The 20274-nt window shown below is 35.4% G+C and overlaps 2 protein-coding genes across 2 annotated transcripts; one reads left to right on the top strand and one right to left on the bottom strand.

Moving 5' to 3' along the window:
* Positions 1 to 1026: 1026 nt before the first annotated feature.
* Positions 1027 to 12662, bottom strand: LOC134661294 (uncharacterized). The gene is made up of 2 exons (XM_063517292.1): positions 12410 to 12662; positions 1027 to 2093 (listed from the first exon to the last, which is right to left on the bottom strand). Exons 1-2 carry the CDS (start codon positions 12410 to 12412, stop codon positions 1041 to 1043), a joined length of 1056 nt encoding a protein of 351 aa, XP_063373362.1. The 5' UTR covers positions 12413 to 12662; the 3' UTR covers positions 1027 to 1040.
* A 3593-nt stretch (positions 12663 to 16255) lies between these two features.
* Positions 16256 to 19435, top strand: LOC134660636 (uncharacterized protein K02A2.6-like). The gene is made up of 2 exons (XM_063516411.1): positions 16256 to 16429; positions 17579 to 19435. Exons 1-2 carry the CDS (start codon positions 16256 to 16258, stop codon positions 19433 to 19435), a joined length of 2031 nt encoding a protein of 676 aa, XP_063372481.1.
* Positions 19436 to 20274: the final 839 nt, after the last annotated feature.

Raw genomic sequence — 20274 nt, 5'->3', positions numbered from 1 at the left:
TGATGAAAAAAAAATTTTTGAGTTTCAGTTCTAAGTATGGGGAACCCCCAAAATTTATTGTTTTATTTCTATTTTTGTGTGAAAATCTTAATGCGGTTCACAGAATACATCTACTTACCAAGTTTCAATATTATAGTTCTTATAGGTTCGGAAAAAAGTGGCTGTGACATACGGACGGACAGACGGACAGACAGACAGACAGACATGACGAATCCATAAGGATTCCGTTTTTTGACATTTGGCTACGGAACCCTAAAAACGCACAAAAATATTTGACACGCTCTTATAACTCTATAAATATGATTTTGTTCGATATTTTGCGCGCTTAATCTTGTAAGATATATTACTAGCTTTAAGCCTACTTACCTATTAATTTTGAAATTAACTACAGCTTAATAACATTCGCTAGGTTTCTTATAGGTACTTATATGAAAAAGAATTAAGTAACCTACTACACTTTGACTGTAACTATGAGTAAATCTCATGTCATTAAAACTAAATAATTCGCTTCGCTATAATGTCAGTAAATATGTTAATTTAAAAACTAGAGCGTAGGTATGCAAATTCTTGGGATTAGGTTACCGAGTTGGCCCACAGGTCAGGGATCCGTGACATACAAACATATAACGTATTGTACTACTTATATCTAAATAATGTTACAGCAACATGTAGGTACCTATACACATAATTATTTTCTCTTGAATTATTTAAACACACAGTACCTACACATTATATACTTAGTTAAGAATTCTTAAAAAAAAACCCGAGGTAGGTAAATGTATGATTTACGTTGATTTTTATTTATTTATAGCATTAAAAAGTACAATGGTAACAAATCGAATAAAAGACTGAATCCATAAGTGTATGAATACATAATCAAAATAATTAATTTTAATTTAATATTTAGTTACCTAAATAACACGGCCAGGATCAGTATAGCAAAGAAACTTTTAAATAGTAAATTAGTATTGTTTTAGTAAAACGAAACTTAACAAAGGCTAAAAGTTGAAAAGGAAAAGTTGTTATAATAAAAAGGAACATTACAAAGGCGGGCGAACCTTTTTTGAAAAACTGCCCATTATATTACCTGGTGGGCTGTAGTTTGCCACGACATACACATGCCCGTCTTTTGACCTCGCCATGCCGACGCCTACTTCTTTGCTATCTTCCCATATAACTTGCGTAAAGTGCCCAGATCCTAAGTCCGTAGGTTCTCTGCCAAAACGATGATCTTTTATTTCACTGTACCACTTCTCTACCGGGTCTTTCCCAGATACGACAAAGTCAGGGTCCGAAGACCAAGCATAGAAAATATTTTCTCCATAGTCCTGTTGATCCCTATGTTCCATTCGTCCCTTTTTTACCAAAATTTTTGCCCATTCTTCAGCATATTTTCCCAGTTTTTTACTTAATTCTAGAGGAGGGACACCATGTTTTTTTCTATAGATATTATGAGCTGCCAAAAATTCTTCTTCAAATTTGTCACCTGACACAGACGTACTTTTAAATTTACTGACTAAATCCGACGCAATATCACCAAGATTTTTGCTATTCCTCTGGCTAGGAAGTGGTGATCCACTCGAGTTTCGTGCAGTGCCGCTCGTTGTATTTGATTTAAATTGTAAAGCGCCAGGAGGTAAAACATTTTTCATGAATTGATTACTGATATTTCCTGGAGGAAAGTAATGCGCCACCACGTAAAGCTTGCCCGATTTACTCTTAGCACTTCCGATTCCTAGTTCCCTTGTGTTCTTCCAGATAATCTGGGTAAAATGACCACAGTTTAATACTTCGGGTTCCTTGCCAAACGAGTAATCGTTTATCTCACTGTACCATTTGTCGATACAGTCACGTGCTCTTATTTTTATATTAGGATCATGAGACCAGCCACAATACACGTTTTCTCCGTACTCTTCATGGAGGCTGTACTGCATTTGATCCTTTTTTGCGAGTTCTTCGGCCCATTTTTGGCTGGTTTTACATATATCTTTATTTAGTGTGAGAGCAGGAGCCCCATGTTCTCTTCTGTAGTTATTGTGAACAGATAATGCTTCATTTTCAAAATCATTGGATTTAGAGCCGAATAATTTACTCTGAAATAAATGGAAATTTTGTTAGATAGGTATTTGTGTACGTGTTTTGCGTTATTTATATCAAGTCTTAAGTATTTATAACATTTCCGTGTGGCCTCTTTTCGGTATCGTTTAGGTAAACAATTCAATAAATTACTTGGTATACAGGATTAAGATATTATTTATCATGGTATATGTATACGTTATCGATAGTGATAATACAATCTTCGTTGTTTGCATAAGTAGCATAATTTGTAATATGTCGTTTTTGGGGATATATGGACTATGTGAATCAATTACTAGTTTCTTTTCTGGGTAGGAACTAATTTTTACCAACTATCCTATTTTGGCCGTTGCGATAGCTAACCTGCGAGACAAACATACCCGGCCTCATACTATAACTTTTAGGTCATATTGAAAGTTCCTATTATCTCAAAAACTGTAGTAGATATGCTAAATATACGGAATGTAGTTGAATAAAATGAAAATATATAAAAAATAAGCCTATTTTATTTATCATCTTAAGCTGTCGGAATAATAAAAATCAAAAAACTTTACTTTGGCACGCTAGTCAACTTAGGAAGAATTAAGATGAAGATCGGTCCACTAAGGAAATGACCGTTTTCAATATATATTTGTAGGATCTAGGAAAAAATATTGTTACCTAAGGAATTCGTAGGTACAATAACTGGGATTAAGCGTATAGACTTTCTAAGGCTACTACTTTGAAAAATAACCATAACGTGGGTCATGAACTTTTTAGTAGTAGTTAAGGCTATGCGACTTTTCTGTGAATATACTTTTAAACATAATTTTTGTACTTTGTTCTGTACTTTGTTCTTATAATTTGTATGATGAAAGTCTTAGGAAAATGTATACAAATAGTTGTCTTTTCTAATTTTAACAGAAATGACGCCGGTTTCCCGAAAGTTTTTACCCAAGTTGCATTGGTGGTCGACAATTTCATGTAGGTATTATTCATAGTCGTTTCCATTATTTTGAATCGCCTTTCGTAATATCTAAAAGCATCATCATTATTAAAAAGGCACTGATAGATATAAATGTACAAAGACTCAGTAGCATGTAAAAGTAATTAATTGTAATTTTAAAATATGTATAAGATTAGTGCTAAGTTAATATACCTAGTGTAATTTTATGTTCTATATTTAAAAAAAAGGAGTAGGTATAAGTTCCTAATATACTTACTTTACTCGTTGGGTATAAGGCAACAGTAAAAGGGCCTGCCGCTGTCATCTAATCTTATTTTATGCAGGTGTAGGTACTAAAGGACAAAGGCCTATATTGTTTATGAATTAAGGATTGTAAAAAAAGCTATAACTTCCTAGGGAGTGTTTATGTTTAAAAATATTTAATTTGTTTAATCATAAGCCTTCAAAATATTTTTACACAATTTTCATACGTGGCTGAATGCCGGATGGGTATGCCTTCGATGCTTAACCTGACAATATGGCGGACAAATACTGCCCCCTCGTTGCACAATGTAATATTAAACGCCTAATCCAGCTAATTTAATATTATGGCAAAACGATTATTCACAATGACATATGCTATCAGCTAGAGCTAAATTTAGACGTACAGAATTTAAATTTTTGGTAGTTTTTACTCTACAATAATACTTTACAAATGTTTAGGTACCTACATAGTTAATGTTATCACCACTCCCATGTGAATAAGCTTATTATTCATAAAGGTTCCGTGATAGTTATAATCTTATCGCAAATGTTTTGTTTTATTAGTTATAATTTAACGTGCCTGCTAAACTTTTATTATGAATAAAAATATTGTTATTGTTATTTTATTGCGAAACTGAATGATGATGAAAATAAAGTACATTCGTTTCCCTAATATAAGTATGCACTTGTCTATCTATACAATCAGTATGGCGACGTGGGTACTTAAATTGGGACACCGAACGTAGGGGAGCGGGGGACTTGTTGTAACAGTTTTAGGAAAAAGGCCTGTATTGTCTAATATATGTAGAATTTTATGCTTCTGAGTATGAGGGCTTGTAACGTATTTATCTAAGCACTAATTCCGATTACAAAATAATTTTAAATGTTTACGCATCTTTTACACCAGACACTTTTTGAATAACTGGGAGTTGTTACAACTTACCCCGTAATTGGCGCTTGTTGTAGGAAAAAGGCCTGTTATTGTCTAAAATTCTGAGTATTAGGGTTTGTAATCTAAGCACTAATTCCGATTATAAAATAATTTTAAATGTTTACGCATCTTTTACACCAGACACTTTTTGAAAAACTGGGAGTTGTTACAACTTACCCCGTATTTTTTTTCAATTCCTGGTCGAAACAGAGCTTCGATGTCTGGCGGGGAATGTCATTCAGCAAAAAAATAAAAATAAACGTTTTTAATTCCCCGTCAAAATTGAGCGTTACTACTTAGTTACTTACCCCTGTTACATTAAGCCCCCGGCTCCCCTACCTAAAGATTTATAAGGATTTTAGTCAACAATTGAGTTTCACCTAAGAAAACTATCCTTTATAACTGGTTGATGAGGAACTTGGGAGTAGGTATACCGGGGGTATTTATTTAAGTACGTGTAATTACCCCTATTACACATACAGTAGATTCCGATTAGTACGACTTCGCATATAACAACCAACCGCTTATAGCGACGTAAGTATAGGCACTTGTTTGGTTTTAGTATGAGCTACTATGAAAGTACAACCGTTTATTACGACTCCGCTTATAACGACCGATCGCTTTTAACGACGGAAATTGACTCAAAATCCGTCCGTCAAGTCCGGTTACAACGACGACCGACGTAGTTTTTGCCTATACGCAGCAAGATGAAATAGTCATGTGACTTTTCGTAATCTTGCAAACTAAATAAAACCCAATTCCCATTATTCAATTGAGCTTAAACTTCACATACATAATTATGTACATACGTTAGGTACAATGCAATATTTTGGTAGGTACCTTCGAGCTGATCTATGGACACAGGAGATGGCCATAGGAACTGTGTGATAAAACAACGTCAGCTGGATTAGATCCCCAAGAATTACGACTTTTTATTTTACGGCATTCGAGTAATTTGCGGATGACGAGTGAGTTGAATACGCGTACCTTGAAAAGTGGCTTCTTCTAAACACACAAGTCTCTTCATTTAAGACAACGTGTACTACTAACGTAAATAAATATTTTAAAGGAAATGTTTTTTTTTCTTTGATTGTCGCATAAGTATTAATATATACAAAATGACGTAATTATTTTGATTAAAAAAATATATTAAAATTGGCAGTTCGTTTTGTACGACGTCCGGTTAGTACGACGTAGGGCGTCGTTATAACCGGACTCTACTGTAGTTTATATAGTGTGTCAAAGGTCTGTTTGATTTCAAACATAGACAGAGAGAATCATACTATCTTTGTCTTACACTAGTTAGTACTAGTTAGTACTAGTTAATGCTAGTGCACCCAAAAGAAAAGGATGAGTATTGTTTTTTTGTTCCTATTTACTAACAAGATTTGGTTGACCCAGTATATTTTATCATTTTGTTTACCTACTTATTTATTTATTTTTAAACTTTATTGCACAAAAAAAAGAGTATAACAAGCGGACTTAATGCCGCTATAGGCATTCTCTACCAGTCAACCATAGGGCAAAACAGAAAAGCGTCAAGGTGGGTGGGTTTTATCGACATGTTTGATGTATGTAACCTACCCAGCAAACATTTTAAGTATTTTTTCCTGGGCTCGAAGAACATTTTACCAATTTAAGTAAAAATTACGTCCTAAGTCACCAATTATTTTACGTAATGTACACTTTTACTTCAAAGTCAAAATATAGGGACAATAAAACGTAAATTTCACTTCATAAATAGACCATGAAGTCAGAGACTTACGGGTTGAAAATAAGGCGAAATATTAGGTAAAATTTACCTTGAAACCTCACCAATAGGTCAAATCTACTAATAAGGCATTTTAGGTGTATTTGCGACGTAATTATTTCTTATACGGGGACCATGAAGTCACGGACTTAATGGTTGAAAATAAGTCGAATTATTAGGTAAAATTCACTTAGAACCCTGACCAATAAGTCAAATCTACTAATAAGGCATTTTAGGTGTATTAACTCACATTTATAGACGGGTCTAACGCGAAATTTATTCAATTACCTTTACATACCGACGTTTCAAAACGCGAAGGTTTTAAATATTATATTTTAGGTGTATTTGCGACGTCATTATTTCTTGTACGGGGACCATGAAGTCAGGGACTTAATGGTTGAAAATAAGTCGAAATATGAGGTAAAATTAACTTCAAACTCTGACCAATAGGTCAAATGTACTAATAAGACATATTAGGTGTATTTGCGACGTAATTATTTCTTATACGCAGACCTTTAGGAAGTCGATTTTATGTCGATTTAGAAACTAATTTTAGGTAAATGTTACTTAAAATAGATACCAAATTGCGACCTTATAGTTAAAAACACTTGTAAAGTACTATCAATACCATAAGGTTGTGCCGCCATTTTATTTCATTATAACGGGATGCAAAATATGAAATTGCATAATTTAAGTTGTTATATCTTGAATGGTGCCATCGCACGGTACTTCATATTGCTAATATTCAAAATAAAACAATATTTTTGATCGAGTCAATACACTCACACACACAAATATTCAATTACAACACTCAATTACAAGCAAATATATGCATTTTGATTTTATAAAATGTTGAAAACTTAAATATTTCAAGAGCCCATCGATAGTTTTGTATGTAAACCTAACATAATGCACGAAAAAATTTTCTGCGCACTAGATTTCATCGTTCTTCATCTGCGTAATCGGCCTAAGTAAATTATTTTACATGACTTAGTGGCCGCCATTATCATTGCAAAACTTCAAGTTGTTTTCTTGTCAGACATTTTGTTTCTGAGTGAAAAGAATATATATATAAGCGTAATGTTTGTCTCTTTTTCTCATCATCGCGTCTCATCTAAACATTGCCTTGCAGAGTAATTATATGGTAAAAAATATGTCACCACCACGTCTAAAGGTGGTAAAGATTACCAAATTAGATTAGATTAGATTAGATTAATTTATTTCTTATTGAAAATGTACATTAAATTTTACATGTCAAAATAAAATGCATTCACAAAAAGATCGTCACAACACAATATCAATAATAATAATTCGAATAATAATCTAAAAAATAAAACAGTAATATAATATAAAACGACCACTTTCTATAAAATAGAAATGAGTAATTAGTACATTTCAACTACGCGGCACGTCGTGGCGACGTCGAATCCACGTCGGAAACATGACCTAATGTTGACCTAATGGTTGTAATCACCAAATTGCCGTCAATAAATACGTCGCCGGCACGTGCTTTTTTTCCCCATTTATGTCGACTCGACGTCGATTCGAGGTGCCTCATTTTGGTCACCTAAATTGTGCGACCTAAAATAGGTGCCTTTCTCGGAATATTGACCAAAAATGTTTGCTGGGTACCCATGTTAAATTGCAGCTAAAATATAAGATAAAAAAAAGCTTTTATTTAAGACATTTACTGATAGCTGATAAAAGCCACAGACGGACAGACAGGTATAGTCTATACATATACGGGTATTCTTGAATAGCTTACTTAACGTAACAGTAATTAATATTTAAAAAAAATGACTGCATGAAAAATGACTGCATTAATAAAATAATAGTATTGATTCGTTAAGGTAGGTCATTACAAATTTAATTTCAAAATATGCAGCATAATAGTAACTACATCAATAATTACGTATTTATGTAAGGAGGAATATTAATTTTAAAAACCATTTTAATTTAATCATACCAAGTTTTTAAACATACTTAGCAATTCTCTGAATTTTCATGATATTCGGACTACAAGTAAATAAATAAATTATACACAAAACTTTTTTGCAAACAGTTGGTACGAGTAAGAGAATTCTCTTCTTAAACACACATAATTTAAATCAGTTATCGTATAAAATTATCCAGATAACGTCGCTTGGAGACTATTAACTAAATCATGATACCTAATCTATATCTTCTATATATATAAATGCACGTGTCCTGACTGATTGACTGACTGACTGACTGACTGACTGACTGACTCATCAACGTAGAGCCGAAACTACAAATGCTAGAAAGTTGAAATTTGGACACTAGGTTGCATTTATAAAACGTATAAGAGCTAAGGAGCGATTTTGAGAAATTCAACCCCTAAGGGGGTTAAAAAGGGGATGAAAGTTTGTATGAGGTTCAAGTTTTATTTTGAGCTAGGAAGTTGAAACTTTGTAAAAATGTACTATATTAAAAAACAAGAAAATTAATTTCTGCGTTTTTGAAAATTCATCCCCCAAGGTGGTGAAAAAGCGGTTGAAAGTTTATATGGAGATCAAATATTTTTGTGAGTGTTGGACTTGAAACTTTGTATATGGGGATATTATTATAAGACGGGAAAAGTAATTTCAGCGTTTTTGAAAATTCATCCCCTAACAGGGTTAAAAAGGGGTTGAAAGTTTGAATCCATTACAAATGCTTTGAAACTTCTTAGAAAGGCATAATAGCCGATGACAAAAAAAAGTAATTGCGACGTTTTAGGTAATTCAACCTCTAAGGGGGTAAAAAAGGGGATGAAACTTTGTCCTGGGGTGCAAATTTTATTTAAAGCTAGGACCTTGAAACTTCGTAAAAAGGTATTAAATTAAAAGACAAGAAAATTAATTTCTGCGTTTTCGAAAATTCATCCCCCAAGGTGGTGAAAAAGGGGTTGAAAGTTTGTATGGAGATCAAATATTTTTGTGAGTGTTGGACTTGAAACTTTGTATATGGGGATATTATTATAAGACAGGAAAAGCAATTTCAGCGTTTTTGAAAATTAATCCCCTAACAGGGTTAAAAAGGGGTTAAAAGTTTGAATCCATTACAAATGCTTTGAAACTTCTTAGAAAGGCATAATAGCCGATCACAAAAAAAAAGTAATTGCGACGTTTTAGGTAATTCAACCTCTAAGGGGGTAAAAAAGGGGATGAAACTTTGTCCTGGGGTGCAAATTTTATTTTAAGCTAGGACCTTGAAACTTCGTAAAAAGGTATTGAATTAAAAAACAAGAAAACTAATTTCAGCGTTTTTAAAAATTCATCCCCTAAGGTGGTAAAAAAGGGGTTGAAAATTTGTACGGAGATCAAATATTTTTGAGAGTGCGGGACTTGAATCTTTGTATTTGGGGATATTATTAAAATACAGGAAAAGTAATTTCACCGTTTTGTAAAATTCATCCCCTAACAGGGTTAAACAGGGGTTGAAAGATTGAATCCATTACAAATGCTTTGAAACTTCTTAGAAAGGCATAATAGCCGATCACAAAAAAAAGTGATTGCGACGTTTTAGGTAATTCAACCTCTAAGGGGGTAAAAAAGGGGATGAAACTTTGTCCTGGGGTGCAAATTTTATTTTAAGCTAGGACCTTGAAACTTCGTAAAAGGTATTGAATTAAAAAACAAGAAAACTAATTTCAGCGTTTTTAAAAATTCATCCCCTAAGGTGGTAAAAAAGGGGTTGAAAATTTGTACGGAGATCAAATATTTTTGAGAGTGCGGGACTTGAATCTTTGTATTTGGGGATATTATTAAAATACAGGAAAAGTAATTTCACCGTTTTGTAAAATTCATCCCCTAACAGGGTTAAACAGGGGTTGAAAGTTTGAATCCATTACAAATGCTTTAAAACTTCTTAGAAAGGCATAATAGCCGATAACAAAAAAAAGTAATTGCAACGTTTTTGGAAATTCAACCCCTAAGGGGGTTAAAAAGGGGATGAAAGTTCGTCTTAGGGTGCAAATTTTATTTTAAGCTATGAACTTGGAACTTTGCAAATAGGTATTAAATTAAGATACAAAAAAACAAATTTCAGCGTTCTTAAAAATTCATCCCCCAAGGTGGTTAAAAAAACATGGGGTTAAAAATTTGTACGGATATCAAATATTTTTGAGAGTGCAGGACTTAAATCTTTGTATTTGGGGATATTATTAGAAGACAGGAAAAGTTATTTCAGCGTTTGGTAAAATTCATCCCCTAACAGGGTTAAAAGGGGGTTGAAAGTTTGTATGGCGTTCAAATTTTATTTTAAGCTAGGAACTTGAAACGTCGTAAAAATATATGGTATTAAAATACAAAATAACTAATTTCAGCGTTTTTGAATATTCATCCCCTAAAGTGGTGAAAAAGGGGTTGAAAGTTTGTATGGATATCAAACATTTTTTCGAACGCGGGACTTGAATCTTTGTATTTGGGGATATTATTAAAATACAGGAAAAGTAATTTCAGCGTTTTGTAAAATTCATCCCCTAACAGGGTTAAACAGGGGTTGAAAGTTTGAATCCATTACAAATGCTTTGAAACTTAGAAAGGCATAATAGCCGATAACAAAAAAAAGTAATTGCAACGTTTTTGGAAATTCAACCCCTAAGGGCGTTAAAAAGGGGATTAAAGTTCGTCTTAGGGTGCAAATTTTATTTAAAGCTAGGAACTTGAAACTTCGTAAATAGGTAGTTAGGTTGTAGGTTTTATTAAATAGAGGACATGAAAATCTTCTAAGGGGGTTTAGAGGGATTACATCGAGGACAATTTTATTCAGTTAGGGGCTTGAAACTTCGTAGGTTGTGAAAGACAAGTTTCATGCGTCGTATAATATTAATAATTAAGAAATGATTAACCGTCCTACCGCAATCTCTTGCTGCATAATGTTCTAAGCTAATGTAGAATATATAACCACCAAAATTTGCACACTAGGTTGCATTTATAAAGTGTACAAGAGATAAGAAGCGATTTTGAAAAATTCAACCCCTAAGGGGGTTAAAAAGGGGATGAAAGGTTGTATGGGGTACAAGTTTTATTTTAAGCTAGGAATTTGAAACGTTGTAAAAATGTATTATATTAAAAAACAAGAAAACTAATTTCAGCGTTTTCGAAAATTCATCCCCCAAGGTGGTGAAAAAGGGGTTGAAAATTTGTATGGAGATCAAATATTTTTGTGAGTGTGGGACTTGAAACTTTGTATATGGGAATATTATTATAAGTCAGGAAAAATAATTTCAGCGTTTTTGAAAATTCATCCCCTAACAGGGTTAAAAAGGGGTTGAAAGTTTGAATCCATTACAAATGCTTTGAAACTTCTTAGAAAGGCATAATAGCCAATTACAAAATAAAGTAATTACGACGTTTTTGGAAATTCAACCCCTAAGGAGGTTAAAAAGGGGATGAAAGTTCGTCTTGGGGTGCAAATTTCATTTTAAGCTAGGAACTTGAAACTTCTTAAAAAGGTATTAAAATAAAAGAGAAGAAAACTAATTTTAGCGTATTTGAAAATTCATCCCCCAAGGTGAAAAAGGGGTTGAAAGTTTGTATGCACATCAAATATTTTTTTGAGTTCGGGACTTATTATTATAAGAATACAAGAAAAGTAATTTCAGCGTTTTTAAAAATTCATCCCCTAACCGGGTTAAATAGGGGTTGAAAGTTTGTATGGAGATCAAACATTTCTTTGAATGCGGGACTTGAATCTTTGCATAAAGGCATATTATTAGAATACAAGAAAAGCAATTTAAGTGTTTTTGAAAATTCATCCCCCAAGATGGTGAAAAAGGGGTTGAAAGTTTGTATGCACATCAAATATTTTTTTGAGTGCGGGACTTGAATCTTTGTATAAAAGCATATTATTAGAATACAAGAAAGTAATTTCGGCATTTTTGAAAATTCACCCCTCAAGTTGGTAAAAAAGGGGTTGAAAATTTGTATGGAGGTCAAACATTTATTTGAGTGCGGGACTTTGAATCGTTGTATAAAGGCATATTATTAGAATAAATGAAATTTCATTTCAGCTTTTTTTTAAATTCATCCCCTAAAAGGTTTAAGAAGGGGTTGAAAGTTGGTAGAGAGTTCATATTTTATTTAAAGCTAGGAACTTCAAACTTCGTAAATAAGTAGTTAGGTAGTAGGTTTTACTAAATAGTGGACATGAAAATATGCTGGGGGTTGAGAGGGATTATATCGAGAGCAATTTTATTCAGTTAGGGGCTTGAAACTTCGTAGCCAGGTTGTGTATAACAATTAACAAATGATTAACAGTCCCTACTGCTATCTTTTGCTGCATAATGTTCTAAGCTAATGTAGAATATATAACCACCAATATACAAATCCACGCGTACGAAGTCGCGGGCAACAGCTAGTTAATAATACTGAACATGTAGACTTCAACTAGCGGATATACTTATATACGATATAGCTAAAACTACGTAACTATTATATTACATAAAACAAAAGAATACCATTTTCTACGGGTTCCAGGCACTGTCCAATAAGTTTATAATGCGATCAGACGTGTAATGCCTGTCGAGTCACCAGAGATCCTGGCCAATTGTTGTGGCCCAGTTATGTTATTATCCTCGTTGGCGTCAAGTTCAACGAAATACTGCCACGAACATTTGGTTGCGTTATCACACTAGATTAGTAACTTCCAATGAAAAGTGCAAAAAACAGATATGTCGGATTTTGTATAATTTTGGATGAAATCTAGAGCGCCATTCGAACTTAACACTTACTGTCATTTTGAAAACAATTTGTTAAGTAAATGCCGCTATTGGCCACCAATGGCTGTGCCGTGTCTTCTATCGCAATTTACTGAAACCACTGTATCTCGTACTCAATCATATTACTCATTTATTTATTTAAACCTTATTGCACAAAGTATACAACAATTTACAAATGACGGACTTACCGAATGCTAAATGGCATTTTCTGTCAGTCAACCATAGAACCAAAGTCCATCAGAGATACATACAATTGGTACGGAGAGAAAAGTACCTACACATATTGATGAAATAAAAAACCAAATTACTTACTTAATACTACTTATAAACTCCATATATTACCATCATATATAAATAAATATTATGTTTAGTAGACAAAGATAAAATAACATGTTGAAGTATTTTAGGTTAATACTTACCTATAGGTGTCTAATAGATTGACACCAGCGTTTTATGTTAAACGCCATTACTGTACTCGTAACGTAGTACCGTACGACATAAGACCGTAGGACTCACCATTGATTAATTTTACAATTTCAATGTATATTCATCGTAGAAAATAGAAAAAAATGAGCAAAAATAATTTGCATGAAAGAAATTGTGAATTATGAACGCTGTGCTAGACTCTGGATTAGTTTGATTGTTAATGTGTTTAACTTTAAAGGGCAACCTACTTTATAAATCATTCCCGTGTAGGAGTTGGAAACAGGAATAAAAATATACTCCGTATAAGATATATTAAACTTTTATCATAAAATTGAGCCAACCTTATCATAGTAAAACCAATCTCAGGTCGCACCTTTCCTCAAAGTAGCCAATATGTATCCTCCCCATAGTAAAACACTAAATTATATAATAGTGTGCTGTAATAATCTACAATACAAGCGTTTGATTGCGAAGACGGAGCAGGAATCCTGTACTGAAAATGATACTGAACCACATATAATATAACAACGTACATAATAAGTTTTTTTAAGTTTTTCTAAGTGTATGTCATTTAGTTCATTCTTGTATTTCTAATAAATATAAGTTATATAAATAAAAATAAAAAAAACACAATATGGTACTGTTGTACGGTACCGTATTGTAAAGTTCCCATTATTGTTTTGACCTAAATTAAATTTGTCAATTAAAATGAAAAAACAATTATGTTCCTACTACGCCAAGCGGTATGAGTAACTCTTATCGTAAATACTTCGATAACGGGTTTAGATACGGTATAACTACGATTACGTGGAACGATTTACTCTTACATAGGTACTCACATGATGACAATTGAAATGACTTTGACTACACTTACATACAATAAGTAAATACCTACAACATTTTTTTAGAAACTCATCGTTTAACATTGGTCCTTAACTTTGAATATTATATACAATAAGTACATATGGGTAAATACCATACCATACATGTCCTGTTAACGTTCACCACCGTTCACGTGTTCACTTCTTATCCATTACACATCGAATATACAAACTATCAACCCTGTTTAGCGCTCATATTAAAAATGATAGCTGAAATCACGTTTCTAGTTTCTTTTTACCTAATACCGCAAATATTTGAATTATAAATATGAAGAACAAGCTTTCGTGCCAAAAATATTATTGTAAATTAAATGTAATTTATTTGCAGAAGGAAGTATTTTATAAATGATCTAGCTTAAACGAACCGCAAAAATGAAGTTGATTAATTAGTGACACTATAGCTTTAATAAAAAGTAATGGATATAAAAGGAAATTAAATAAAAATTGTTAAAACAATAACTTCTTACCGCCAAGGGACATCTTGGTAATACGCAAGGATATTTCATTGTACAACACGATCTGCATCAATTTAGCCACTTGAACTAAGTGTAATAAAGATTAAGCCGGTACTATAACCCAGAGAAAACAACGAAGACGCTGTTCTTGCGTCACAGAACCTTCGTTGTGACCGAATTTTAATTCCTCGATAAGAGATACTAACGTTTGGTGTAGATTATAAGAAAACGTGTATTTTATATTTTGTGAGGCTTTGAATTTTATAATGCTACTAGACGTCCCCGCGGCTCCGCTCGCGTAAGTGAAATAAAGACTTAAATGCCAACCTTATTATGGAAACTTTAATCAACATTAATTCGCGATTGGGTTCACTTATATGTAACAGTTGTATGATAACTTCTTATTTGTTACATATGTAACCTAGTTCGCTTTCTCAATAAATGATATGATTTGGAAAAAGGAAAGATTGTTTTTATTTATACACATGTTTATTTAAAAATTAACATATATCAGTGGATGAATAAGGATCAAAGTTTTGACTTTGTTTTGCCATTTGTGGCGTTATAACAATTTTACCATAAATGTAGCAACAAAAACATTTTCTTTCCTCCAGTTGTAGAAACTCCATAAATTTCTTTAATATTTTGAACGCCAAACGGCGCATCCATTTGGCGTGCCACCGACGCCACGGGGGTAAAATTTAGTTTCGTGAATAAATAATGCCAACCTAAAAGTGGGGTGTTGTAGTGGGTATACTTATAAACATAATGTGGGTACTTTAAGATATGCATGAGATGTAATAAATCAGTCATACGCCATCAGCTGTTTAATTTGGATCTTGTCCCATACTACATGGTGTCAGGTGTGGTTTTAAGTGTGTTTTTGTGCATAAAAGTGCGTAAATTGTTTGTTGTATTAAAGGACGGATAATATTAATACAATGGTTGAGAAAACGGAGAGTGCGAAACATGTGTACGCGGCTATTCAACAGCCGGCGCCTTTACAACAAGAGGGCAATATGGCTACCAATTGGCGAGAATGGAAAATGTCGTTTGAATATTTTTTGATTGCCGCAGATAAGGCATCTGTTCCGGATGCAGAGAAATGCGCACTGTTCATGCATGTTATAGGAAAATACGGCCGAGAAATTTACGAGGAATTAGATGTTGCCGAATCTGAAAAATCTAATTATGACGTTTTGTGTAAAAAATATAGTGATTATTGTGATCCACAGAAAAATATAAATTACGAAAGACATATGTTTTTTGAGACATATCAGAAGGACATGACTTTTGATAAGTTTTTAGGGGTGTTAAAAGCGAAAAGTAAAAATTGTAGCTTTGACAGTTTAAAAAATAGCTTAATATTAACGCAACTTATTCGTGGTTTAAAAGATGTACAAATGAAGGAAAAGCTACTGGCAAAAACGTCATTAGGTTTAGAGGAGGCCGTAACTTGGTGTCGAGCGGCAGAGCGAGCGGGTCAGCAAGCGGCGGGCTGCGGTGTGCAGCATGCGACGAGCGGCGCAGACGGCGGCGCGGTGGAGCGCTTGTGGCGCGACGGAGCGCGGGCGGCGGGCGCGTCCGCGGCGCGGGGCCGGTGGCGCGGCGGCCGCGGCGCCCGAGGCGGCCAGGCGCGGAGCGCGCCTCAACGCCAAGCGCCACGACATTATTACTCAAATAATGTGTGCGATAAGTGTGACTTGAGGCATAGCGTGAGTGACCGGTGTCCGGCGTCGGGGATTCCGTGCTATCGGTGTGATAGGGTTGGACATTTCGCGAAGTGTTGTCGTGTGCGACCTGTGCAGCCGCAAGTCCGCGAGATGGTCGGCGGTGATGGCGGTGACGAGGACGGTGATGTAAACGAGGACTTTGGTGAGCTTATTTTGTACAATATTAATATTGATGCGGCCGAGTGTACCGAGTCGTGGACGGAAATGATTAGTGTGGATGGTGTGGATATAAATTTCAAATTGGACAGTGGTGCGGCTGCCACGGTAATGTCATTAAATTCATATTTAAAGGCAGGTTTTAATACGGAAAACTTGAGAAAAAGTGACACTGTACTGAGACAAATCGACAAGCAGCGATTGCCGGTAGTAGGTTATTTTAATGCGTCGTTGTTGTGTAATAATAATAGGAAAATAATACAAAAAGTTTATGTATTGCGGGTGAATTGTAATAATTTGTTGGGATTAAAAGCATGTATCAATTTGAATCTTATTGTCCGAACTAGTGATTCTACTGACAGTAGTTTGAAAATTAAAGAAGTTAAAATTGACGAATCAGTATTTGATGGCATAGGATGTTTGCCAACAGTATGTAAAATAGAATTAGATAAGACTGTACAGCCGGTGGTTGCCTGTTCGCGAAAAATACCTCTGAAACTGCGTCCTCGTTTAAAGGAAGAACTCGATAATATGGTTAAGTTGGGTGTAATTGTAAGGGAGGATGGTCCCACAGACTGGGTTTCAAATATAGTGGTAGTGGAAAAACCGGATAATAAACTTCGTATATGTTTAGATCCTAAACATCTAAACAAGGCAGTAAAACGAAGTCACTTTTTACTTCCAACACTGGAAGAGATAACCAGTAATCTCTCGGGGGCTAAGTTTTTCTCTAAATGTGATGCAAAAAATGGCTTCTGGATGGTACGTTTAGATGAGGAAAGCTCTAAGCTTTGTACGTTTTCAACTCCTGAGGGTAGATTTAGGTACATTAGAATGCCCTTCGGAATTAACTGTGCACCTGAAATCTTTCATAATGAAATGTCAAAAATATTTAAAATGGAGGGGGTAGAGGTTTACTGTGACGACATTTTGATTTGGGGAAAAACTGAACAGGAACACGATAATCGACTAAAGGAAGTTATGAGACGGGCGTTGTTAAATGGGGTCAAATTTAATAAAAATAAATGTGTATTCAAGGTGCCTGAAATTATTTTTTTAGGTCACAGTTTTAATGCCGATGGTATGAAACCAGATAATAGTCGGGTGAAGGCAATAAGCAACTTACCAAAGCCGACTGATAAGAAAGACCTTGAGCGGTTTTTGGGAGTTACTAATTATCTTTCGAGATTCATTCCTCAATATTCAGAGATATCGGCACCGTTGCGTAGTCTATTAGCAAAAAATGTTCAATTTCAGTGGCTCCACACTCATGACAACGCGTTCAAAGAATTAAAGTCAAAAATAAGTAGTAGTCCAGTATTAGCATATTATTCGCCGCATGAAGCGGTGTGTGTGTCAGTAGATGCGAGCTCGCGTGGCCTGGGCGCGTGTCTGATGCAGGGCGGGCGGCCCGTCGCCTATGCGGCGCGCACGCTAACGCCTGCGGAGACGCGCTGGGCGCAAATCGAGAAAGAGCTGCTCGCAGTGGTTTTCGGGTGCACTCGATTTCACCAATACATTTATGGGCATAGTGTTATTAGTGTGGAAAGCGACCATAAGCCGCTGGAAGCTATCATGAGAAAACCACTTAATGAAACACCGGCGCGCCTCCAGCGCATGCTTTTAAAATTGCAGCATTATAATATAGATCTCCGCTACAAGCCCGGAAAAGAGATGTTTATTGCGGACACATTGTCGAGAGCGCCTAGCGAGGCGGGCGTCGATAGTGATGTGTGTAAGGATGTAGTGGTGCACGTTAACATGTTATATAATAATGTGGAGGCGACACCCGAAATGCTAGGCAGAATAAAGGAGGACACGTTGAGGGACCCCGTCCTGATGGCGATTTGTGAATACTACCATAACGGGTGGCCCTATAACAAAAGAGAGGTCAAGGATATCGTGAAGCCATACTGGGACGTGCATGACGAGCTTCACGATGTAAATGGTATTTTATTTAGAAATGAGAGAATTGTGATACCGGCTTCGTTACGCAAAGAGATGGTGCGTCGAGTTCATGAGGGCCACCTGGGGGTGGATAAATGCCAGAGGCGAGCGCGCGGAGTGATGTGGTGGCCCGGCATGGCCCGGGACGTGGAACGCGCCGTGCTGGCGTGCGAGACGTGCCAGCGACACCGCGCGGCGCCCGCGCGCGAGCCGCTGCAGCCGCACGATGTGCCCGAGCGCCCGTGGCAGGTACTGGCGGCGGACATTTTTGAGTTTAAAGGTAAACTGTTTTTATTGGTGGTAGATTATTTTTCGAAATTTGTGGAAATAAGTTGTTTAAATAACTTACAAAGTGGTACCGTAATTGAATCACTCAAACAAATGTTCAGTCGGCATGGGATACCAGAAAAATTGGTCACCGACAATGGGACACAATTTACGTCTATGGAGTTTAAAGGATTTTGTAAACAATGGGAATTTGCCCATGTCACCAGTTCACCTCTGTACCCGAGATCGAACGGTCTCGCGGAACGCAATGTACGCACAATTAAGGGATTAATGATAAAAGCCTACGAAACAGGGAGTGATTGGTACCTCGGCTTACTAAATTTCAGAAATTCACCTGTGACAGGTGAAACATACTCTCCGGCTCAATTATTAATGAGTCGAAGTTTAAAAACACGTTTACCGGTAACAGATGCGTTATTGAAACCGCGAACGATTGATCGTCGTTTATTTAAAGACGAGAGATCCGCAAGGATAAATAATTACAAATCAAACTATGATCGTGGCACTAGGGCCTTACCACAATTAAATCCTAACGATACGGTACGCGTGAAGCAAAACAAAGAGTGGGTAAAATCACAAATAGTTAACCAAGCTCAAGACGGACGTTCGTACTGGCTACGAACTAACGATGGAGGAGTGTACAGAAGGAACCGTCAGCACATATTGAAAGTCCCAGACACAACCAGCGAATCAGCTGCTCGTAGTCAACCTAACAGTGGCCATACGCGAGGTTATTTGGACTGGGACCAGTTTCAGGGTCCTCGAGGGCCGGCAACTAGTGCCGCGACCACCAGGCCCGACCCGCAACCATCGACTTCGGCTAATGGGAATTATGTAACTCGAAGTGGCAGAGTAGTACAACCGCCTCAACGGTATTAATTTATGAATTTTCCTTAAATGACACTTAGCACTGTACTGTTTACAAACGTGAAGTTTATGTTTAAGTCATTTCGAACGTTAACTTAGAGACTCAAGGTCTAAATTCCATTGTTCCTTATAATGTAATATTAATTATTCGAAGGAAAATATTCAATAATATTTACATTATTTACAAGTAACTTGATTTTGTTAAATGGTTCAGTTAATTATTATGATCATTTCATTATTGTTTCTCTAATATTACTGTTAGAGTATAACATGTATTTTTTCTTCTTAGTTACATTTTATTTTGTTTTGCAATTTGAAATAGCATAATACAACTAAATAAAAATAAATGTATAAGGGGAAGGACAGTAGGTATGTTGTAATATGTATTCTTTTATTAATTAAGTGTACCAATTGTTGTATAAGGTTTATTCTAGTATTATATTGCATGATAGGTTAACAGTAAAGTTCGAAGACCTTTGATTAGGCATTGTATAAGAAGGGAGATGTAGTGGGTATACTTATAAACATAATGTGGGTACTTTAAGATATGCATGAGATGTAATAAATCAGTCATACGCCATCAGCTGTTTAATTTGGATCTTGTCCCATACTACAGGTGTTTTTCAGTACATTTTCATCAAAAAACGATCGACGTCAAATGCCGTCTTTGGCGTCGTTGTCATGTTTTTGTGTTGACGTCAATTGCCGTATGTGGCGTTCAAAAGGTTAATCCTGCTTTCCGAAGTATTATACAATTATAAGCAAAAGTAATAGTATTTTATGCAACCGTTGTTTAAGAGAAGTCAAAAAAGGCGAGTGGCGTGAGTAACAATTTGAGACGAAGCCGAAAA

This window comes from Cydia amplana, chromosome Z (genome assembly GCF_948474715.1).
Source record: "Cydia amplana chromosome Z, ilCydAmpl1.1, whole genome shotgun sequence".
NCBI lineage: Eukaryota > Metazoa > Arthropoda > Insecta > Lepidoptera > Tortricidae > Cydia > Cydia amplana.
This window is presented reverse-complemented; position numbering and strand designations above follow the sequence as displayed.